The 25,450-nt window shown below is 44.6% G+C and overlaps 1 protein-coding gene across 1 annotated transcript; it reads left to right on the top strand.

The window, feature by feature from the left end:
* The first annotated feature begins 981 nt into the window (after window positions 1-981).
* Window positions 982-14,866, top strand: LOC146342400 (vomeronasal type-2 receptor 26-like). The gene is made up of 7 exons (XM_084808529.1): window positions 982-1,057; window positions 1,767-1,785; window positions 2,735-3,026; window positions 4,043-4,897; window positions 5,509-5,736; window positions 13,586-13,712; window positions 13,962-14,866. The coding sequence occupies exons 1-7, from the start codon at window positions 1,045-1,047 to the stop codon at window positions 14,864-14,866; spliced, it is 2,439 nt and encodes an 812-aa protein (XP_084664655.1). The 5' UTR covers window positions 982-1,044.
* The last annotated feature ends 10,584 nt before the right edge of the window (window positions 14,867-25,450 follow it).

The following is a 25,450-nucleotide window of genomic DNA, read 5'->3' as shown; positions in this document are numbered from 1 at the left end:
AAACAGGAACGCAAATGGCGGCTGCCGTCACCGCCACCATTTGTGTCCACAGGCTCCACACACCTGCGAATGCACCTGGCCGGCAGCTCCACGGAGTTGCCGTGGAGCAGAGCCAGCTCTGTTAGGATTTTGAGGGGATGGGCAGAGCACCTCCCCACCACCGTGAATCACCCCCTTTGAAAAGGTAAGTGACTACCGCACATCCCTAGGAAGGATCCAGTTAAACGGAGCTCAAATTGCATGGCAAAGAGAGACCACTGCCTATCTTGGGAGCACCCTGCTAGTCGGAGTAGACAGTACTGGATTGATGGTCTGACGTGGTAGAAGGCATCTTCCAAACACCCTTGAGCAGGATAGGGATGTCAACTGAAGATCAGTCATCCTGTTTTTTCCCAGTGAACCTATGCCAAACCTTATCTATCCAGACAGGCCAATTTTCCAAGAGTTCTCTAGACAACTATACAGTTCCAAGATGGAGTAGGCCATGCTCTATTGTGGGACCACAGAAGCACATTTTTTTGGCTCAGTCCGAGACTAGAGGACTTTGTCAAAGCGCATGACCTGCGCTGGAATTATTAAAATTACTGTAATCAACAGTACTTATTTTCTGAAACCGCATGGGGTTTCACAGGCCCTGTGCAAATTACATAACACAACAAAACAAAACAGGACAACTGAAGTGTGATATTCCACACTGAATCTATAGAATCTCGTGTCCAAACAAGGCTTGGTCCATCCTAATCTGGGAGGTTATTTTGAGACAGGCACAGCTCTGTCAGTCCAAGCCTCCGCCGCAGCCAATACAGCTGATGGTGGCCACTGGTGAACATGAAGGACCCTCTTTGGAACTTGATGCCAGAGCTGTCAACATCCCATCTGATTTTGCTTCTGCTCTTGCTGCATTCTTCTTCCAGGAATGGTTTGATCTCCTCCATAGGCAGTTGGGAGAGTAAAGCGCAAACTCATTCATACCATCCTTCAGATGAGATCATCATTGGTGAATTCGTATCTATTACAATTGCCAACTTCTCCCTACTGCAGTTTATGGAACACCCATATCCCTCTGCAAAAAAAGCTGTGTAAGTAGTTCTTTACCCTTATAAAAAGTGATCAGTTTTTAAAAGGTGTTCTGCTCTATGCCCTATGATCATTCTCAGCTTGACAAAATAAAATATTATTATTCATTACTTACTTTTCAGTCATTTATTTATTTATTTATTTATTGGATTTATTAGCGGGATGGATGGACCCATATCTGCCCAGGGTGCAGGGGAGCTGGACGAGCTGCCCCCCCCCAGCTTGCATGGCCCAGACCCACTTGGAGAGACTCTCCATGCTCGCCCCACCTGCCCTCCAAGCCATGTGAGCTGCCTCTCCCCTCTGTGGCAAGGACTCCAGCAGTCAAGCCCTTGTGCTTTCTGTACACAACGGCTTGACTGCCAAGTCCTCGGTATGGCCAGCCCCCAGTGCTCTCGCTCTGGCCTTCTTGGGAGGCCTTCCTCCCTGTGCCAGCTGTCAAGGGCTTCCTTGGCAGTCAGCAGACACTGGACAGGTCCCAGCATGGCCAGCGCCCAGTGCACTCACTCTGGCTCCTCTTGAGGAGGCCAGGGCGACAGCACTGGGGTGTCGTGGCACACCCAGCTGCTCACTGAGCCCCAGGCCACTCACCAAGCTCTGGGGCACTTGGCAGCTGGGTCCATCAGTGCCCCAGGGTTCAGCAAGCAGGGTCCAGGAGCCTGGATGGGGAGAAGTCCGTCGGACTCCACCCCCTTTGTGGACTGCCATGCAGTATATGCAGTAGCCTGTCTCTTCCTTTGGTTCCTCTGTAAACTTTGGTGGTGCTTATTCAGAACCATGTCCACTCACGCCAGCTAGCAGAAAATACAGCCATCAGATTAGACCTCATTCTTATCAAAATATCTCCTGGTTTCAGTTACAGAAAGCATTTTTGGAGTTGGTTTGGAGGCAAAAATTTCATCCTGCTAGGAATAATTCATAACTGTTCCTTGATGATACTCCAGGAGCAATTTGGATGTTTTCAACAAGATAGCTTTCCTCCATAGTGGGAAAGGAGAAAGCGATATAAGCAGAGAGGTAGTAAAAAGAAGACAGATGGTTGGGAGGGACACAGATAGGGGAGGAGATAATGTGCACCAGAGGGAGGCTGGAGAGAAGATGGGGTGGGAGAGATGGATCCTTCCATGGATGGAGGGGAGCAGCGAGACCTGCACTGAAATTTACCCACTACCATTGGTTCTAGGCCTGTCATCATTTCTTTGTGTTCTGTGCTTGCTCTGTAAAGCTCAGAGGGACATCATATCTTCACAACAACTTAGTAAAGTTAGTAAGGCCTTTCACAAGTATACAGGGCATCCTATTCATGTCTACTCAGAAGTAAGTCCTGCTGTGTTCAGTGGCGTTTACACCTGGCTAAATGGGAACAGAATTGCAGCCTGAGTGAACATCGCAGGTGAACATGGATTTCATTGGAGGTTTTCAACATCCCGATCCACATTAGCCACTGCAGAGCATTGGACGTCTTTGGCTGTACTGATCATATAATTTCACTCATGTTAACTTGATGACCATCTTCATGTCATTAGTTTGAGAAAGTATTTGTGGCACATCCAATTAACTTAGATGAGAATGCAAAATGCAATTTACTGAATGCAAACTGTAATGCAGTTAGATCTCTGATGTCAACATTTAAGCTGATGTGACAATTTCATTGCAGCACAATCCGAAAAAACTACCAGCATATCCTTGCCTTTGTTTTTGCCATTGACGAGATCAATAAGAATGCTGAATTGTTAACCAACACCACATTCAGATCAAAGATTTACCAGAATGCTTTTAATTCTTGGCAAACCTATTTGAACACTCTGAATATTCTCTTCACTGGAGAAGGGGACCCTCCCAATTACAACTGTGTCCAGAAAGATCAATTAATGGCTGTTGTTGGTGGACTAACCTCCCAAAGCTCCATTCAGATGGCAAATGTCTTTACTATATACAAGCTACCACAGGTATGTGATCAGAATTAGATAGAGGCAACCGCAATGAGATTGTTTGCATCTACTTGACTCCCACCACATAAAAATTGTTACTGGCAAAATTCCCTGCCCAGCCCTCTGAACTCTTAATTCGTTGCATGGCATATCAGGATTGATGAAGATTCCTTGAAACAAAAACATCTATTCTAAAATGGTATTCCTAGAAGTAATCCCCATTGAGGTTGATGGGACTTATACTCAGTGTACATTGTTATGAGATTGTAGCTGTGAATGTTGCCTGTAAGAAATGTAGGGATGGCAGAGAAATCTACCATGGACTCCAATCAGGATGGATTCTTTAGAATCTGGCCCCCTGGAGTCCATGGTGGAACAGGCTACCCCCTCCCCCGCCACCCCACAGAATCCCCCCAGGACAGACCCTACCTGGTCGTCAGCAGGTCCAGCCCACCTAGCTGCCCTCCGCTGTCCGCCACTGCTTCTCTTCGGAAACAAATGGTGTCCAGCATAGCGAATGCCATTTACGTCCCTGCCTTTTGCCATGATAGGCTATGTAAAGATTTACGCAGCCTATCATGGCAAAAGGCAGTGGATGCCATTTGCGTCCAAAGACCAGCTGTGGCCAGAAGTCAGGCAGTGGTCAGTCCCAGCCAGCAGCTCCATGGACTCACCACAGAGTGGAGATGGCCGGGGAGGATTCCGGGGGGAGGGATAGATCGCCTCCCTCCACTGCGGATGCCCCCACCCAGAACAAGGTAAGGGATTCGTACATCCCTACAGAAATGTAAACCATGAGAGAACCAGTTCCTTCCACATCCTACTTAGTACCAGATTATAACCTGGATATTGATAGTCTAATTAAGTTTACTGGGAAATGTAAGTCTGAACTGTTAGAAACCACATTTGCAAAATGTCCTATTCCAAGAAACCAAAATTTTAACATTGCCAGGCAGTTCAATAGACTCAGTTTATGTTTGAGAAGAAAGGGATGGTTTTATCAGATTAAAAAAATATAATATGCTTCCCATTAGCTCAGCTACGGCTCCTTTGATCCTGGGTTGAGAGACAAAATTCGATTCCCTTCTTTCTACCGGATGGTCCCAAACGAAAGTCCTCAGTATGATGGGATTGTTCAGCTACTCAAGCATTTTGGGTGGAATTGGATTGGCCTCATTGTTTCAGATGATGACAGTGCAGAAACCTTTCTTCGAACCCTGAGCCCAAGGCTTTTGCAGAGTAAAACTTGCATTGCTTGGACACTGGTGATCCCCATACTGACACCATTTTTACCATATAAAATACTTGATGAAAAACTGAGAGCAGTTCATTCAACTTTCTCATTAAATGAAATCAATGTGATCCTTGTCTATGGAGACAATAAATCTCTGGTGGGTTTACACATGTTTCTGTGCATCAATGCAATTGTCAATATGTATCCTATAGAATGGGTGTGGATTACAACAGCTGAATGGGATTACACTACTGTATTAGCTGGGTACAAATTCCCCGCAAAATCCTTCAATGGCACTTTGTCATTCGCTCTCCATACAAACGTGGTGCCAGGATTCCTGGACTTCCTCAAGAGCATAAATCCGTATCAGTCAAATATTTATTTCCTCCGAAGGTTCTGGGTCTCAGCATTCCTCTGTTCACTCCCACAATACAACCTTTATACATCAAGCAAAGAAATCTGCACTGGGAAGGAGAAGCTTGGAAGCCTTCCTGGACATACCTTTGAAATGGGGATGTCTGGTCAGAGCTATAATATCTACAATGCCGTCTATGCTGTTGCACATGCTGTCCATGCCATGAATTTAGCAAGAGCCAAACAGAAACCAAGGGGAGTTGCGGATAGCTGGAACCTCTGGAAAATTCAGCCATGGCAGGTATTTGCATCTACAGGCATATCAAGAATACTGTAAGGCATGCCAGTGGTCTAACACAGTATATCAAAGTATCATGGGTTCATCGTCAAACACTCCACCACCAGAATATTTATTTCACTTCTCATCTTCCATCCCAGCTTTGGTGAAGCATTTTGACCATTTGGCTAGGACAGGCACTTGCAAATTCATCTTTCATGGCATTCATACTTGGGAAAATAAATATTTTAAGTCTAGGAGTGCTTCTGGATGGAGGACTCCTAGTGCTACCAATCAAAGACACCGTACAGCAATGTCGTCTTTCCCTCCTTAACAGAGGAAAGGATGATAAGGAAAATGATGTAAAGAAAAAAGGGTAGAAAGACATACATGCAGAAGGCCACATCATCTGGACCTCCTATAAAATTTTGTAAATGAGGCAGGGCCCTTGGATTATAAAAGATTTATCTGGAAGTACCCAAATTGTCATAGCTTGGCAAGTTCAAAGGAAACAACATTATCCATTTCTGATTATCTGACTGCCCTGATACATCTAAGGATGAACATTGGTTTATAAATACTTCTAATAGATTAGTTAAAAATACACAGTATACTTTTTTTCTCCTCCAATCCAGATTCATGCTTTTCTGAGAAACATCTGCTTTAATAATAGTGCTGGAGAAGAAATATGTTTCGATGATCATAGCGACCTGTTGGGTGGATACGATCTCAACAACTATATCACCTTTCCCAATGAATCCTTCCAGAGAGTCCAAGTTGGAAGGGTGGACCCCAAGACTACTCCAGACAATGTGTTTACCATTAATGGAAGTGTTATTGTGTGGAATCACAAGTTTAATGAGGTGGGAATGATTATTATTTTTATTACTATGACTTTCATCAGCATTTTTTAAAGCACATTCTGGATACTGGTATCCAGGATGGTTGATTCTTGTTCAGAATATGCTGTACATACCCCATATTTATTTATTTATTTATTGGGTTTATCAGATGCCAAATAAATAAACAAGAACAACAACACAAAAATACAAGTGGATTCCCTATAGAAACAATCAACAATATAAATCCTATAAACTGAAATGACCATCCAATATGAAAGTTCAAACCACATCACTACTGTTGCTCTGTATGACATTGTTAGCAAAGATGGTGAATGTGGGATGCCATTAAAGATGGAAGAGTTGAAGACAATTAGATTTGGTCCACTGAGTACAATCCTCTGGAAAATTCTTCCATACACAATTCATTGAAATGAATGGCAACTGTAAAGTAATTCAATAAACAAAACAAAAAATGGTTTACATATACATACATACATACATACATAAAAGATGAAAGCGCAAGTGAAATTCTCCCAAGCAGATAAACCATGTGGACAGGATAGGGAATACACATGCAGTGGTGGCTGTGAGGTTGTGGAAAGCAGATAATGAACAATCTAAGGCTGCCCAGATCTTCCTTTTTTTCGAGCAGACTCCCCCAACCCAGAGCCCTCCAGAACTGCAGCTCCAAGGTCAGCTAGGTGAAACTAATGACTCTTGGATGCCTAAGCAAGGCAGTTCTAAGATAATTTGTTGAACTTTCTGCCTCCTTAAGGAAGATTTGGTGTTAAGGTGTTCTTAATACGGCTTGTTGGTGCTTTGTTGAAAACTGTATAGCCTTAACTTTGCCCCCCCCCTTTTTTTTGTACACAGTAGGGGTTTTGTTTATTGAATGTCATGGATTTATTTAATGGAGAAACTGAATACCAGATATTATTCAGTTGGCCACCAAACCACTCTCAGTCTGGACCTTACACCACGTCGACATCTAACATAAAATCAAATCAAGGGATATGAGACCAAACCCATTTTCAAATTAATACATGGCCCCCAGAACTTGTGCTCTCTCTGACAATAATATACCAGGGCTGAAATCCTATACTTCCTTGGGAAGTATGACTCATTCTACTCAGTGGGATGTACTTCTTGGTAGACAAGTATATGACTGCACTGTAAATAAAAGGAAAATCCATTATAATAAAAGGAAAATCCATTATAATCAATCGGACTTAAACATTCATTTAGTACTGGAATGTTCAGCAGTACAATACACACTTAATACACAATTAATAAGATAATAGAAATGTTTCCTTTCTGATTTATCATTCCATTTTACCCCGAAGTGGGAATAGTCTGCACCTGTGCTTCAGATATTAAAACACTGCTTTCCAAAATTGCTGGGAAATAAGTACAGCTACAAATGCTGCCCCTTCATAGATTACTGCCTTGTTGTGGTGAAGGGGCTTGCGTAACTCAGTGAAGCCATAAGCTATGCTGTGCAGGGCCACCCAAGACGGACAGGTCATGGCAGAGAGTTCTGACAAAATGTGGTCCACTGGAGAAGGAAATGGCAACCCACTCCAGTATTCTTGCCAAGAAAACCCCATGGAACGCATCACAAGGCTAAAAGAGATGACACCGGAAGATGAGCCCCTCAGGTCGGAAGGTGTCCAATATACTACTGGGGAAGAGCAGAGGGAATTTCCAAGTAGCGCCAGAAAGAGTGAAGCAGCTGGGCCAAAGCCGAAAGGACACTCAGCTGTAGATGTGTCTGGTGGTGAAAAGAAAATCCGATGCTGTAAAGAACAATATTGTTTAGGAACCTGGAATGTCAGATCAGTGAATCAAGGTAAGTTGGAGGTGGTCAAACATGAGATGGCAAGATTGAACATCGACATCTTGGGAATCAGCGAACTAAAATGGACAGGCATGGGCGAATTTAATTCAGGTGACCATCATATCTACTATTGTGGGCAAGAATCCCTGAGAAGAAATGGAGTAGCACTCATAGTCAACAAAAGGGTGGGAAAAGCAGTACTGGGGTACAATCTTAAAAATGATAGAATGATCTCAGTACGAATCCAAGGCAAACCATTCAACATCACAGTAATTCAAGTCTATGCCCCAACCACTGAGGCCGAAGAAGCTGAGGTTGATCGGTTCTATGAAGACCTACAACACCTTCTAGAACTAACACCAAAAAAAGATGTCTTCTTCATCATAGGGGATTGGAATGCTAAAGTAGGAAGTCAAGAAATCACCGGGATAACAGGCAAGCATGGCCTTGGTGTACAAAATGAAGCAGGACAAAGGCTAATAGAGTTTTGCCAAGAGAACACGCTGATCATAGCAAACACTCTTTTCCAACAGCACAAGAGACGACTCTACACATGGACATCACCAGATGGTCAATATCGAAACCAGATTGATTATGTCCTTTGCAGCCAAAGATGGAGAAGCTCTATACAGTCAGTAAAAACAAGACCTGGAGCTGACTGTGGCTCAGATCATGAGCTTCTTGTTGCAAAATTTCAGCTTAAATTGAAGAACGTAGGGAAAACCACTAAACCATTCAGGTATGACAAGGGGAAGATATACCCAACTGAATGCAGCAGAGTTCCAGAGAATAGCAAGGAGGGACAAGAAGGCCTTCTTAAATGAACAATGCAAAGAAATCGAGGAAAACAACAGAATGGGAAAGACTAGAGATCTCTTCAAGAAAATCGGAGATCTCAAGGGAACGTTTTGTGCAAAGACGGGCATGATAAAGGACAAAGAAGGCAGGGACCTAACAGAAGCAGATGAGATTCAGAAGAGGTGGCAAGAATTCACAGAAGAACTATATAGGAAAGATCTTAATGTCCCTGAGAGCCATGATAGTGCGGTCACTGAATTTGAGCCAGACATCCTAGAGAGTGAAGTCAAGTGGGCCTTAGGAAGCATTACTAACAACAAAGCTAGCTGAGATGACAATATTCCATCTGAGTTATTTAAAATCCTAAAAGATGATGCTGTTAAAGTGCTGCATTCAATATGCCAACAAATTTGGAACACTCAACAATGGCCGCAAGTGTTTATACATTGTAAATGTTATCCAGAGTTCACTTTTGCCTAAAGTGAGATAAAATTAATAAGTTTTGATCAAGGAAATCAGACACACCGAGTTCCTTGTTACGGATCAGCTTTTCCACTGACTGGATGCTTCTGCATATTCATTCAAAATGACAGTGGCATAAATAAATTTGCTTGTGAGTAAACCCCACAGTATTCAATGGGTTTTTCTTTTAAGTAAATATGCATGACTCTAATCCCCATATCTTACACCCTCCAACAGAACTCAAGGAGTCCTCTCAGTTACTATCAAGGCACGTAGATGTTCTCCTGGCATAGCCAAAAAATCTTATAGAGAGATGTTTATATCCTCATTCCCAGGAGAACTTCTGCCTGCATTTCCTGGAGAGAACAAAAATGGTCACCCCTTTTATGTGACCCATAACTCAAGGAACAGTGATTAGAGCAACCACATTGTTGCTCTAACCACTGTATCTTACTCCCTTCAGTAGAATTTGAAGTGTCTTCCCAGCAACTATCAATGCAGGGAGATGTTCACTTGGCTTATCCCAAACACCTCATAAAGAGATGGGGATTCCACCTTTCCCAGTTGAATTTCTGCCTCCATTTCCAGGAGGTGACTGAAATTGTGTCCTTCCCCCTTTTATCACTCTCCATTTATTTATTTATTTATTTATTTACTCATTCATTCATTTCATTTCTATACCACCCAATAGCCAAAGCTCTCTGGGCGGTTCACAAAAATTAAAACCAAACAACACACAATAAAACAATTTAAAATATACAGAACATTAAACCCACAATATAACAATACAACCACAATAAAACCTAGCAGCAGTGCAGGAGTTTAAAATACAAATGTTTAAAACAGCAAAGCTAAAAGTTTAGAAAGCTAAAATGCCTGGGAAAATAAAAAGGTCTTCACCTGGCACCGAAAGGAATACAATGTAGGTGCCAGGCGAACCTCACCAGGGAGCTCATTCCAGAGCCGGGGTGCCATAGCAGAAAAAGCCCTCCTCCTAGTAACCACCCACCTCACTTCCTTTGGCAGGGGCTCACGGAGAAGGGCTGCTGACGATGATCTTAAGGTCCGGGCAGGCACATACAGGAGGAGGCAATCCTTCAGATAAGGAAGGCCTGGCCCCAAGCCGTTAAGGTTTTTAAATGTTAATACCCGCACTTTGAATCGGGCCCGGAAATGGACCGGCAGCCAGTGCAGCTGAAAAAGTACTGGCATAATATGAGCTCGCAGGCCAGTCCCTGTTAACAATCTTGCTGCCCTATTTTGGACCAGCTGAAGTTTCTGGACTGTTTTCAAAGGCAGCCCCATGTATATGGTATTGCAGTAATCCAGACGAGAAGCTATCAGAGCATGGGTAACTGTAGCTAGGCTATCTCTGTCCAGATAAGGGCGTAGTTGGTATACCAGCCTAAGCTGATAAGAAGTGCTCCGTGCCACTGAGTTCACCTGTGCCTCAAGTGACAGTTCTGGATCCAAGAGCACCCCCAAACTACGAACCTGATCCTTTAGGGGGAGTGCAACCCCCTCCAGAAGAGGTTGAATATCACCTAGCCGGGCAGACGAACCACCCACTAACAGTACCTCCGTCTTGTCTGGACTGAGTTTCATTACGCAAGGCTATTGTTCTAGCTACTTCACTGTACTCCTGTCAGTAGAACACAGACCTTCAATCCTTCAAGAGCCAATCAAGTACTGTTTGGTGGACTGCTTGGCAGGTTGGTGGGGGGTGAATCTTCTAGAAACAGGTGCATGAGGAAAGGGACAGAGCTGCTGAATATGCCAGGCTTATATTATATTAGTCCTGTTGACTATCATTACATGTAAACTGCTTATTTAAAAAATGAAATGAAATGTTGAAGAAAATGGTTTTCCACCAACAGCTTCACACCAACTCCAATACAAGAAGAATAGAAAGACATGTTTGCCTAAGGTGAAAACCCTTTGAAATCTTCAAAAAATGTGACTATAAAAAAGGGGAGTTTATAAGACTGGCATCCAATTACACTCTTCATTTAGTCCATAGGGCAGCATTGTCTTTAAAGTAGAAATCCAGAAGATTTCTCTTCTTCTCAGTTGGTGATGTAGCCTAGTCTCATGTCCTTGTATCCTTTCAAGTGTTGAGAACTTTAAATCATTTCCATCATGCCCCATGTCACTGAAGTGTTTCTAGGGATGTACGAAAGTCACTTCCTTTTCGAAGGGTGACATTCGCGGTGGGGGGGAGGCGCTCCGTCCCTCCCCCCGAAATTCTGGCGGGGGGGAGGCGCTCCGTCCCTCCCCCTGAAATTCTGGCCGGGGGGGGAGGCGCTCCGTCCCTCCCCCCGAAATTCTAGCCGGGGGGGAGGCGCTCCATCCCTCCCCCCCCGAATCCTGGCTAGCCAGCTCCACAAATGGCGGCAGCCATAGCCGTCGCCGTTTCCGTCCCTGCAGTCAGTCGTGATAGGCTACGTAAATGTTTACGTAGCCTATCACAGCTGATTTAAAAGGGAAAAAATGCGCGTATGCAAATGGCGGCGCCCATGGGCGCCGCCATTTGTGTTCCTTATTTTGGCACGTCTTAGTCTACGTAAATGTTTATGTAGACTAAGACGGCGAAAATAAGGGGAATGCAAATAGCGTAGATGCTACGCTATTTGCGTTCCCCTTATTTTCGCCGTTTTTTTTTTTCTTTTAAATCAGCCGTGATAGGCTATGTAAACATTTACGTAGCCTATCACAGTGTTTTTTAAAAATCTAGCCGTGATAGGCTACGTAAATCTTTACGTAGCCTATCACATTTTTTTGTTTTGTTTTGTTTTACTGGAAATGGCGGTGGCAGCCAGTCGGAAGACCAGCCGCCACAGCTGCCGCCGCCGCCAAACTGCCGCCGCCAAACCGCAGCCACCGCCGCCGCCAGGAAGGTAAGTCCCGTCCCGGGGGGGGTGGGGGGCAGACTGTTCCACCACCGATTTCGGGGGGCAAGAATGCGCTGGCATTCAGCCTCCTTGAGATTCGTGGCGAAATTCTCTGACATCCCTAAGTGTTTCACCATGGGAGCCTGGAGCCTTCCAGAATGGATGCAGCTCTTGTGTTCATATATCCTAATCCTGATAGTTCGGGGGTCAGGCCAACATATATCAGACTGCATGGACATTTAACAGCATAGATGACTCCTTTAATAAAAATAACAATTTTAATATAAATACTGATATTTCACAAAGAAATATTAAAATAATTAAAATAATTGATTAGCAGTCCAAACACGCCCATTAGTATATCACATGTACATAGACACAATACTGATTTCCAAATAAAATGCTGTACAAACACGCAATACCAATGTCCCAAGCACATTTTTTGACCAATCTGGTCATCTAACAGTTGGAAGAAATATGAACGATAATTACAGCCCTTACTAAACCAATATTATCATGATGTTTAGATTCCTACATGGAACCTGTAAAACAAACTACAGAAGCTTAGAGATCCCTGAGATAATAAGCCTTGCCCAAATTATCAGATAAATATAGACTAATGAAAAAAATCAGTTTACCAGTAAATGTGAGCTATACAGAATCTGAAATTCACATCAGGCAGCAGGCAAGTGCATACAAGAAAAGGGGGAAAGAACATTCCCTCCAACATTCCTACATTGTCAACATACTTTCAAAGTCACTTTCAACAGATGGCCACTTGCTTTCACTTTTTGTCTTTAAGACTGCAATCCTATGGCCCCGAGACAGAATCGGGGGGGGGGGGGGCATAGGATAGTTCAGATTCCAGAATCCAAGGTCAGAAACAGTGCTCTGACCTCGGGCCCAGGAGTATGAGCTCCCCTCCCCCTCACAGCTGGCACAGAGACAACTGCACCAGCTGCCTCGCCAAACTTGCAACAGCGACCTCGGAGAGGAGGGAATGGGAGCATTCCCATGGGCGGGGAGGGCAGGGGACTGTGGAGGCTGGCTTATGATGTATCCTCCACCACTCCCCTGCCTCCTTCTCCCCGCCCCCAATTCCTCAGCTAGATGGGCAAAAAACACCCGTCTAGCTGAAATACAGAGTGCGAGGAGTGCAGAGGTGAAGATTGCCTCCATGCTTCTCCTGCTTTGCATAGGATTCCCTTCAGCCTCTGAGTTCGGAGGCTGACGGGTATCCTAATAGGATTGTGCCATAAACTCCTTTTTTCTCCCTTGAGCATTCACAGATCTTCCTGACTTTCTCAGGGTATGTAAACTCAACACTTTTGTCTAACCTTTCAAAAGGTCAGAATGATTGGTCAAACTGTTTCAATTTTAAAAAGGTTAAACTACCCCACCCCTGAATCCAATCAACTTTTAACATGCTCAGTTTACGGACGGTCCTTAACATAGGAATGCACATACAATCTCTGGACAGTCTTGGGTCAAACTGATGTTCTAAGACCTTGGTATCCAAGATGCAGACCCTTAATGCTGATCCCAATTCTTTCCTTTATTCCTGTTGAAAAGCTGAGAATTAACGGGGGGAGGGAGCTACCTTATATTGATAGTACAGATTATATGTCAACATTACAATTGTGAGCCATGTGTGAATATTTGGAACAGAGGACAAAGGCCCTCTTGTTGTTGATGATGACATGGCTGTTTGGGTGTCTGTAGTTAGAGGCACTAGGCCCCTTATGTCTTTAACAAAGAATGTTTTTTTTAATGATTTGGGTTTCCTTCTTGGGCAGTGAGATCTGTTCTTAGCAGAAAACATCTCGGAAGCATTGTTACAACAATGTCTAAATAACATATCCTTACTTTTTGTTATTATTAGAGGCTGCCCAGTTCCACCTGTGTTGAGAGCTGCCACCCTGGACAGAGCATGTTCATCCAGCAGGGGAAGCCAATGTGTTGCTATGATTGCGTTGAGTGCCCAAAAGGGAGGATTTCAATAACATTGGGTAAGTGAAGGAATCCAGAGTTATTTGGAAAATACTCTAGAAGATTTGAAGTCAGGTTGAAGGTAATTCCAGTTAGTTTTGACTACGCCCAAATATATGACAGCATTTCTTTACAAAAAGGTCAGCCTAAGAGATCAACCATCATTGAAGTTAAAAACAGGAAACTGCATTTTGTTCATTGGGAAATTAGATGAAAACTAAAGTATTTGTGTATTCTGGAAATACTCAAACTTTGCTTTTTACCTTCAGATGCAGAGCAATGTGAGATGTGCCCAGAAGATCAGTATCCAAACAAGAACCAGGACCAATGTATTCCCAAGGAAATAAGCTACCTATCCTATGAGGAGCCCTTGGGAATTGCACTGGCATCCTTAACTCTTTTCCATTCTATGATCACAGTGGTTGTGATGTTGACCTTCATTCAGCACCATAATACTCCCATCGTCAAAGCCAACAATTGGAGCATCACGTGTAGCCTTCTCTCCTCTCTGCTGCTCTGCTTTCTCTGCTCCTTCTTGTTCATTGGGTGGCCTAGGAAGGTGACCTGCCTTCTGAGACAAGCACTGTTTGGCATCATCTTCTCCATCGCTGCTGCTTGTGTGTTAGCAAAGACCATCACTGTGGTTTTGGCCTTCATGGCCACAAAGCCTGGAAGCAGGATGAGGAAATGGATTGGGAAGAGACTTGCAGTATCAGTCATCATTCTCTCTTCACTCATTCAAGCTGGCATCTGTGCTGTGTGGCTGGCAACTTCTCCCCCCTTCCCAGAGTTTGACATGCACTCCCAGGTTGACACCATCACAGTTCAATGCAATGAAGGCTCAGCCCTCATGTTCTACATTGTCCTGGGCTACATGGGGCTTTTGGCCCTCATCAGCTTCACTGTGGCTTTCTTTGCTAGGAGGCTGCCTGATACTTTCAATGAAGCCAAGCTGATCACTTTCAGCATGTTGGTCTTCTGCAGTGTTTGGCTGTCTTTTGTGCCAACCTACCTGAGCACCAAGGGGAAATACATGGTGGCTGTGGAGGTCTTCTCTATCTTGGCCTCTGGTTCTGGCTTATTGGGTTGTATCTTCCTCCCCAAAATCTACATTATTATACTGAGGCCTGAGCTGAACACCAGAGAGCAGTTAGTGAGGAAAAAGAATGGTTAGGACTGAGAGGGAAATTAAAACATGGCCAGTGCCATATGGTAGAAAGTGGTCCTTCAGTGACCACAGATCAGTGGTCTTAAATCACATAGGGCTTTATAGATCATAAACAGCATGTTCAGTTGTTGCCAGAAAGGGTCTGGTTGCCAGGAAAGCTGTTGTAACAAGAGTCATGTGCTCCCTATCACTGATCCAACTCAATATTCTGGCTACAGCATTCTGAAGTTTCTGAATACTATTCAAAGTCAGCCCCACATAGACTGCCTTATAATTGTCCTAATGGGATGCCTCTAGGGCAGGGGTCCAAATGTTATAGCTCATTGGCCACATATGGCCCCACAGTGTGTTTGTGGTCATTCCTCAAGACTTCCTGGACCCTACCCCACCCCTGCCCCAAAATTGTTAAAAAAAATAATTAAGGCAAACCTGCTTACCAGATGCAATTTTGCCTCTCCAAATGATAAGAATGACCTTCTTTTTAAAACCCACCATCACTGCACCTGCCAATATTAATGTTTCCTGTTCATTTTGACCATTCTAATGCTCTGAAGAGGTCCAAGAACACCTCCTCATTATTTCTATGTTTACTTCCATTGACACTCTGGAAATGAGGGCATCTTAGGCAGGAACCATTGTTGAGGTGAGATACTTATTAGAAAATTAGTGGCATCCAGCTTGTATAATATGGGCCATAGCATAACTACATGATATTAAGTAGAGATAAGGAGACGAGTCTAAAAAAGTGCCAGACTATCTATGTCATCTGTGCCCTCCTTCTTCTCTTAGTTACCTTCAAGCCAGGGTGGCATGAAGGGAACGCAACCTCTGTGCATCTGGAGAAAGTTCCGAATTTGAGAAAGTTGTGAGGTACACATTTTGTGAACACTAACACCATTGTGGAGAAATTGTGCTCCTGTTCACATTTGGGATCATTAATTTTGTGTGATTTGTGAACTGAACCAAAATTCCTATATGTTCCTAATATACGTGTATGTGTGCGCACACACATCCATTCTCACACATCCATTCCTGTTTCTACACACATTCATACATACAAATAACCATTCTCACACATAATATAGTAATTCATACACATCCACCCACTCCCACATGCGCGTGCACACGCACACACACACACGCAGACACACACATTTCCAAATATAGCACTTGATGAAGAATGGGAATAAACTTGTGACTTTTACTCCTGGTTAGGGCAGAAGAGATACAAAGTTTGCAGGTTAGGCTGGCAGTTTGACAAGTGACAGTTAAACTGTCACTGTGGCTTTTGTAACCAAGGATTCAAGAAGGTGTGGAATTCCTCTTAAAATGAGTGGATTGGCTGGAGGGTCTTGGCTGGAATGAACACAAGGTCTGGGAAATTGGCTTCAAGATGTGGATATTGAGTGGAATTACAGCCATCAAATTGCCAGTTTATAAAAGTACCAATGATATCATTATTATTTCTTACGGAAGGTTTAATTGAAGGAACAGTAAGAAATGGTACCTAATATAAACACAAAACTTTATAATAGACATTACAGAGGGAATCGTCTTCATTTGGTTATGGAATGTAGCTCACAAAGTGAGGCTACATGTTACTACATGGATTGGGACCCTAGCATGAGGAGGGCTGTAGGTAGACTTTAATCCTCCTCCTCCTCCTCCTCTCTCTCTCTCTCTCTCTCTCACACACACACACACACACACACACACCATGCCTCCAGTTTATATTGCCCAAAAGGCATCACTTCATAATGTAAATTCCAGATTCAGGGGAAAGAGTTAAAGCCCTTTTCACACCACTTAGGGTCCTGGTCTATATGTGGTACCATGAGCAGCGACAGCATCAATGGTAGGCCTTGTTGAGCACCTCCCAAGTGCCCACATCCCAGCAGGAGCCCACTGACAACAGCCTCCTGGAGTTTGTACTGCACCATGGCAAACTCCTTCTTCACCTGCCTCTCCCTCTGGCTCAGACAACAGTGTAGGTGAGAAGGAGGACCAGTTGGTCCCATTGCCTCCTTGCTCACTGGCTCTCTGCCAGGCAAGCAAGTAAGCATTAGCAAAGATGAGGAAGAGAAGCGGAGCAATAGCAGCTGGTGCCAATGGGGTGAGTAAGTGGACTCACCCCTTCATGGATCACTGCCTTGTTGTGGCGAAGGGGTTGCGTAACTCAGTGAAGCCATAAGCTATGCCGTGCAGGGCCACCCAAGATGGACAGGTCATGGTGGAGAGTTCTGAAAATATGTGGTCCACTGGAGAAGGAAATGGCAACCCACTCCAGTATTCTTGCCAAGAAAACCCCATGGAAGTACAGGAAGGCCTGGTGTGCTATGTTCCATGGGGTCACGAAGAGTTGGACACGACTTAACGACTGAACAATGAACAACAAGTAGACTCACCGAGGGAGGGGGGCCTATTTCAGATATCTTGCCCAAGAGCACTCAGAAACCTGGATCCGGAACTGCCCATGAACACACTTTTGCGTAAGAGAACAGAAAAATGTCTCTAAAGTAACCTGCAGTTTGACCCTCACAGACTCTGATGAGCGTGGGGATGGAATAGACTGGTGGGGGAGCAGAAGGATCAGGGCCTCACACCACCGGCCCCAAAGGAGAAATTCAGCACACGGGCCCGGTCAGTCCTTCCTCTGACTTGTGAGGTGGTTGGAAAGGTACATGCAAGGATCATGTCTCACGCTAGGGGCATATTCACACATTACACTGAACATGCAGCCGGTCAGAATTTCTGCACAATCAGTAAGATGAGTGTGAGAATCTAGCTCTAGTAAGTCATTCTCATGGTGTGTGACCTGTACTCATGAGGAAGGGAAGCAGAGGTGAGCTGGCTGGTTCCACCTCCTCCTTCACCATTTTCATCACTTTCTGCTTGTGATGGCCTGCAGCCTCCTCTGTCTCTGGAAGTTCTCTCTGAGATGTTAGAACCCTGAGTCTTGAAATGAAATCATGATTACCATTCGTTAAGTATTTATAATCCCATCTATCATGTCGGTAAACTTGCAAGAAACCAGATTCAAATACATTGGGAAGAGGAGAGGATTGCCAACGCTGTAATTATACATTTCTTTTTCAAAAAAACAACAACAGGTAAAGGCAATGAATTAAAAAAAAAAAAAACCTGTCAATTTAAGACCAGAGTTAAGGCTATCTCATGTTGGCTCAAGCTCCAGAAAATGGGAAACTAAGGCTGATGCCTTAACAGACATTCCCCATGATCAGTGACGATGTTGTGCAAAGTCACATGTTGTGCTTGCTTGCAATTGAATTTACCCTCCATGCACCCACAAATTTGCAGGTCTAAAACAACAACAACCGCAAAACCCTCAACCCTCCCATATTTGTGCAACAGCAACTGAGACAATAATTCTCAGAATTATTTTATCATGAGCCACTCCTTTTAGGGCCAAAGTGTGGCATATATATGCATACACACACACACACACACACACACACACACACACGGTTTTTCACCCCTTCCTCCCCTTCCTTACTATTTATGAAAGCAATACTATGGTCCCTGGGACAGCTTCCCAGGGACCATAGGGGGGCTTGGACTGTGCTTAGACCTCAGAAGGGGGAGTTGGAGGCCCGACCCCTCCAGCCCCTGCCCCCTCACAGCTGGCGCAGAAAGAATCATGCCAGCTGCACTCCAAGGTCTAAAAAGTGAAGGGGAAAGGGGGCAGTCTGGTGGCCAGGAAGGGGAGAAGACTGGGGAGGCCAGGATACAATAGATCCAGAGGCCCCTCAACTTGCCTTCCCTCCCCCTCTGGAGTGGCCTTGCTAGACTGGTTCAGAAGCCCATCTAGCAACAAATACTAAAGATGGAGGATGGGGGGGGAGATGGCCTCCTGTTCCTGTGGCCCTGCTGGCATCAGCCCAGATGAGATTAGGATGATCAAAAGCCTATGAGTTCGGAGGCTTCTGATAAATGAAGGTGCAATCCTGAAATGCTTCCAGCTCTTTTCCCTTGACCCACAAATTGCAAACTCCTTCATTGCTCAGTCCTAACTTCTCAGTTACCAGACAAAGTCCATTTTATGCATCATCCTTCATTTGCTCTGTAGGGTTGCCATTTTGTTATTATTATGGTTTATGGATTTCTGTATTTTTATCTATATGTTGCTTGAAGACTGCTTTTTGCAGTGAGAAGCAACACATGCATTTAATTATTAATCATAATACAATTACCAGGTGAAGCTTCAACTATCAGAAGGTCCTCATTCTAAGAAAAAATGCATCTTGTGAACTTCTGCAAATCAAGCGGTTGTTAAGAGTACAAGGGGAAAGCCAATAAGCTCAGTTTGTAATGCATACAGAGATCTAGCTAACATGGGGAAGGCAGAAAATTCCTCTGAAGCCAGTTAATGCTGCTTTTAGCCAGTCTCAAGCCACAGCACATTTCCTTTTACGTCTTCCCCAACCTGGTGCCCTAAAGAGGGGTTGGACTGCAACTCCCAGCCAGCATGCCCCCAATGGCATTGGGCTTCGCAAAGCTAGCACTGGAGGTGGCACTTGCAGCTGGTAGTAAAAACATGAAGAGGACATCAGGGGGGTGTTTCCACCAGCGCTTTACTCCGAGCCAGCTACGTGTTGAGGTCATTAGGGATAGATGATGTTGTGGCTATCGAACAGCCACCCCAGAGCTGAATCAGGGAAACACCGGATTTCCTGAGACTGTTTGAAGTCTGATTCTTTTCCTTACATCAGGTTCTCCCTAGTATAGTTGTTGTAGGCCCCAACCCCCACATTTAGCTCAGGTATGCTAGGCCTGCCCAGGGGTGTGCCTTTCACAGTGACCCCAGCCAAGGGGTACTTCCTCCATTGTGCTGAATGAGGCTTTCCCTCTGAATGCCCACATAAATAACAGAGAACCCCCTCAATTGGCATGGCACAGCACGATCTCGAGGCTCCGGTTTTCCTTGGTTTCTGTCTTTGTGTTTACTGCTCTTTTTCCCATAAGAAACCCATTAGTATCTCCTCAGAAGTAACTCCCATTGTGCTGAATGAGGCTTGCTTTTGAATGCCCACATCAGAACTTACAGAACTTACAGAACTCTTGGGAGTAACCTTGCTACTCACAGTAGACAGTAGTGAACAAATGGTCTGACCCAGTAGGAGGTGCTTTCTATGCCCTTGACCAGGATAGGGATGTCGACTGGACATCCACCATCCTATTTCTTCCCACTGATCCTATGCCAACCCTTGCATCTTGAGAGCTTTGGCTATTGGGCAGTATAAAAATGTAAAATGCATAGGAATGGTGGAGAATTCCGCCACTGATCTTGGTGAGGCCGAATGCCAGTGCATTCGGCCCCCCAAAATCCATGGCGGAACGAAGCCCCCCCAACCCCCCACCCCACGAAATGGGCCTGGAACGGAGCCCCCAACCCACTGCAGGCATGCAAAATGGAGCACTTACCCTCTGCCGTCCGCGCCAACTTGCGAATGGCGGCTGCATCCGCCGCCACCATTCGCTTCTTCTTCATAGACGTCATAGGCTACGTAAATACTTGCATAGCCTATCACAGCTAATGCAGGGACACCTTTTGCGTCCCTGCGGAGGCCATGATAGGCTACATAAGTATATTTAAGTAGCCTATCACAGCAAGGTAAAAAAAAAAATGCATATGCAAATGGCGGCTATGGCAGCCGCCATTTGCGTTCCCTATTTTTTGCCATTTTATCCTACGTAAATATTTACGTAGGCTGTTACAGTGAAAAAAAGGGAAACGCAAATAGTGTAGTGGGCGCTATTTGCATTCCCCTTTTTTTCCCTCCGTAATAGCCTATGTAAATATTTACGTAGGATAAAATGGCAAAAAATAGGGAACCCAAATGGCGGCCGCCGTAGCCACTGCCATTTGCGTACGCGTTTGTTTTTTTTTTACTTTGCCGTGATAGGCTATGTAAATACTTACGTAGCCTATCACAGCTAGGGATGTACGAAAGTCACTTACCTTCCATGGATTATGTTGATGGTGGGGGGGGAGGCGTTCCGTCCCTCCTCCCGGAATCCTGGACAGGGGAGAAGCGCTCCGTTCCTCCCCCCCGGAATCCTCTGCGGCTGGCTGTGCTCCGCGGCAGCTCCACGGAGCAGCCGGCCAGGCCCAGCCAGGCCAGAGCCGTCCGCAGCTGGATTTCCGGACGCGGAGGGCTCTGGGGGGGCGGGAAATCGCTTACGCAAATGGCATTCCTTATGTTCGCCATCTTAGTCTACGTAATTATTTGCTTAGACTAAGATGGCCCATTTGCATACGCCTTTTTTTTTTTTTTACCCAGATGTTTTAGGCTACATAAAGACATACGTAGCCTATCACATCTCTGTAAAAAAAAAAAAACTGCAAATGGCGGCAGAGGCGGCCTGTCGGAAGACCAGCCGCCGCAGCCGCCGCCGCCAAAGCCACCGCCGCCAAAGCCGCCGCCAGAGCCGCCACTGCCTGGAAGATCTGCCCCAGGTAAGTCTCGTCCAGGCAGGGATCCGCGGGGAGGCGGGGGGAGGCAGGCCGTTCCGCCACAGATTTCGGGGGGCCAAATGTACTGACATTTGGCCTCACCGAGATCCATGGCGGAATTCTCTGCCATCCCTAATCACGGCAGCCTGGCTGGACGCAAATGGTGGCCGCTACAGCAGCCACCATTTGCATCCTCAGCAGCCCGTCCGTGGCCGGAAATCCGGCTGTGGACGGCCCTGGCTGGCTGCTCCACAGAGCCACAGTGGAGCGAAGCCAGCCAGGCAGGATTCTGGGGGGGAGGACCGGATCGCCTCCTCCCCCAGTCGAGGATTCCGGGGGGAGAGACGGAGCGCCTCCCCCCCCCCACCGCGAAGCAGATCCGCGAAACGGTAAGTGACTTTCGTACGTCCCTAATAAATGCAATAAATACAATAAAGTCAACTCTCCAGCAGGCTTCTTCACCCCAACATAGTTCTCTGGATAGTTGCACTGTCTCAAGCAGTGCAACTAACTTGAAGCAGACAATGCTCTAGAGGGGGATCGCAGAGACATTGCATTGCTTGTTCTGAGATGTGAAGAGTTTGACAAAACAGATTACCTGCCCTGGAATTATTACAATTCCTGTAATCAGCAGAGCTGTTTTCAGAAGCCCTATGTGGGAACGTGGGCCCCATGCAAATTACATACCAAAACCAGTACAGTTGAAGTGTGATATTCTACACTGAGTCTACAAAGACTCATGTCAAAAAAGGTGCTCTACCTGAATCTGGGAGGTTGCTTTGAGGCAGGTTCAGCTCTATATCAGTCCATGTTTTTCTGTATCTTCTGCCAGGACTGATTTTGTTGATGGTGGCCACTAGTGTTCATGAAGGGGTCCAGTTGGGGGTCAGCCCCAGTTTTGTCAGCATCCAATCTGATTTTGCTTTTGCTCTTGCTGCATTATTCCTCCAGCAAGAATTTGAACCCCTCTATATGCAGGAGGAGAACAACAGTTCGAGCACATATAGATAGTTTTTCAGATGCTGTTTTCATTGGTGAATTTGTATCCATCATGCTTTGAACCTTCAATGTGCCATCATTTGAGGAACACCCATATTTTCCAAAGGATGCCACGTAAGTAGTTCTTTAGCATTTTTTTAAAGTTCCGCATGCAGTTCTCAGAGTTAGGTTGACAAAGTACGTGTAGTGGTGAGAGTGCTGGACTGGGAGCCGGGAAATCTGGGTTCTAGTCCCCACTTGGCCATGGAAGCTCACTGGGTGACTGGGCCAGTCACAGACTCTCAGCCCAACCTACCTCACAGGTTGTTGTTTTGAGGATAAAATGGAGAGGAGGAGGAGAATGTAAGCCGCCTTGGGTTCCTTGCAAGAGGAAAAAAGGCGGGATATAAATTCAATAATAAAAATAATAAATTTTGGTGATGTTCATTCAGAATCATTTCACAGCACTACAGCTAGTAGAAACAGAGCCATCAGTAGGTCAAGATTAGACCCGGTCTTTATCAAAATCTCTCCAGATCTCAGTTATGAAAAATGGTTTGGGAGTTGGCTTCGGGGCAGAGGCAGAATATTCATCTTTGTCAGAAAAATCCATAAGTGCTCATCCATAGTAGTCCAAGTGTAATTTGGACTTTTTCCACAAAAAATGCTACCTTTTCTCTCTGCAAGTGCAATGCTGTGTTTTCAGTAGATCTGCATATACAAAATTGACAGAGAGACAGAGAAAGAAAAAAGGAAGGAAGGGGGAGAGAGAAAGAGAGAAAGAGAGAAGAAGAAGAAGAAGAAGAAGAAGAAGAAGAAGAAGAAGAAGAAGAAGAAGAAGAAGAAGAAGAAGAAGAAGCAGAAGCAGAAGCAGTGGTCAGAGGGAGACAGATAGTTGGAAGGAAAGAAAAGAAATAAATGAGAAGTTGATGTGCCCCAAGAGAGAGATTGAAGGGAATATGGGTGGGAGAGATTGATTTTTTGATGCGGTGAGGGGAGCAGGAAGGCCTCCATTGAAACCTTCTCACCACCAGTGAATGGCTCTATGTCTGTAGTCATTTCTCTGTGTCTTGTGCTTGCTCTGCAAAGTTCAGAGGGACATCTTTCTTAACAACAACCCAGTAAGGTAGATTAGGAAAAGAGAGAGTGTCTTTGACAACAATACTGACAGAGCTGCCTGGTCATGTTTACTCAGAATTAAGTCCCAATGGGGTTTACACAAAATAAAGTGGCATGAGAATTGCAGCCTGACTGAAATTCACAAGTGAACAGAGATTTGGTTTGGGGTTTCCCACAACCCAATCCAACACTTTAAACACTGCAAAGATACTTCCGTATGTTCATGTTGTCTTAGGAGACTATCCTCAAATCATTCATTTGAGCAAGATTTTTCTATAATACGTGTAGTAATATGCAACTTTGATAGGCAAATCACAATGCAAGTTGTCATGCAGTTGGATTGGTGATGGCAAGATTTAAGATGATGCGAAAATCTCATTGCAGCATGATTCCAAAAAACTACCAGCATGTCCTTGCCTTTGTTTTTGCCCTTCATGAGATCAAGAAGGATGCTGAATTCTTACCCAACACCACACTGGGATTCAAGATTTGTGAGAATGCTTTTAATTCAAGGGTAACCTCTTGGAACACTCTGCACCTTCGTTTTACAGGACAAGGAGATTTTCCCAATTACAACTGTGTCAAGGAAGCTAAATTAATGGCTGTTATTGGTGGTCTCACCTCCCAAAACTCCATCCAGATAGCCAATGTCTTTAATGCCTACAAGATACCACAGGTATGTCTTCAGAATTAGATAGAAGCAACCACACTGACAGTGTTTGTATCTACTTTTGTCCAACATCAAAACTGCTGAGGGCAAAGTTCTCTGCCCAGCCCACTGAGCTCTTAATTGGCTGCACTGCCATTTTGGTATTCAGGTATTTCCTAGAAACAAGAACCCACAAAACTGAGAGTGCAATCTTATAGATGTCTACAAAGAAGTAAGACCCATTGAGTTCAATAGAGCGTACTCCCATGTAAATTGTAGTAGGAATGCAGTTTAAGAATCTAAGCTGTGAGTGTGTGTGGTGGAAATGTAAACCCTTGGGAGACAGATTCCTCTACATCTTGCTTCTTCTCATACTATAAGCTGAATGTTGCTAATACAACATACATTTACTAAGACATGTAAGATATTGGACTATTAGAACCCACAACATTGGCTAGAAAGTCATATTCAATGAGATAAGGACATTAACCTTGACAGGCCTTTGTACAGAGTCAGTTTCTGTTTTAGAAGAAAGGCATGGTTTATGATATTATAAACTGTCATACCATTCCCATTAGCTCAGCTATGGCTCCTTTGATCCAGTGCTGAAGGACAAAATTCAGTTCCCTTCTTTCTACCGGATGGGCCCAAGCAAAGGAACTCAGTCTGTTGGTATTGTTCAGCTACTCAAGCATTTTGGATGGAACTGGATTGGCCTCATTGTTTCAGATGATGATAGTGGAGAAAACTTCCTTCAGACTTTAAAACCAAGGCTTTTTCAGAATGGTCTTTGCATTGCTTGGACAGAGGTGATCCCAATAGTGACAATTTTTTCACCAATAAAAATACTTCAAGTAAAATTGAGACCAATTCTATCAACTCTCTCATTTAGTGAAATCAAAGTGATTCTTGTCTATGGAGATAATCAGTCTCTGCAGGGTTTACAACTAGCTCTGTTCTACAAGGAAATGTATTATAAGCATCCTAGAGAGAAGGTCTGGATCACAACAGCTGAATGGGATTACATGGCTATTCTTCCTGGAGTCAAATTCACCCCAATATCCTTCAATGGCACCTTGTCATTCACTCTCCATATCAATGTGGTGCCAGGATTTCCGGACTTTCTCGAGAGCATAAATCCATATCAGTCAAATATTTTTTTCATCCAGAATTTCTGGTACACTGTGTTTGACTGTTCTCTCCCAAAATATAATTTATATCAGCCAGGTATTAAAATTTGCACTGGGAAGGAGAAGCTGGGGAGCCTTTCTGGATTGTTCTTTGAAAAGGGAATGTCTGGCCAGAGCTACAGTATCTACAATGCTGTCTATGCTGTAGCACATGCTCTCCATGCTATATATTTAGCAAG

Source organism: Heloderma suspectum, chromosome 6 (genome assembly GCF_057233095.1).
Source record: "Heloderma suspectum isolate Gila_16-S chromosome 6, 16-S_ref, whole genome shotgun sequence".
Lineage (NCBI taxonomy): Eukaryota > Metazoa > Chordata > Lepidosauria > Squamata > Helodermatidae > Heloderma > Heloderma suspectum.
The sequence above is the reverse complement of the archived record's forward strand: the minus strand, read 5'-3'. Positions and strand labels throughout refer to the sequence as shown.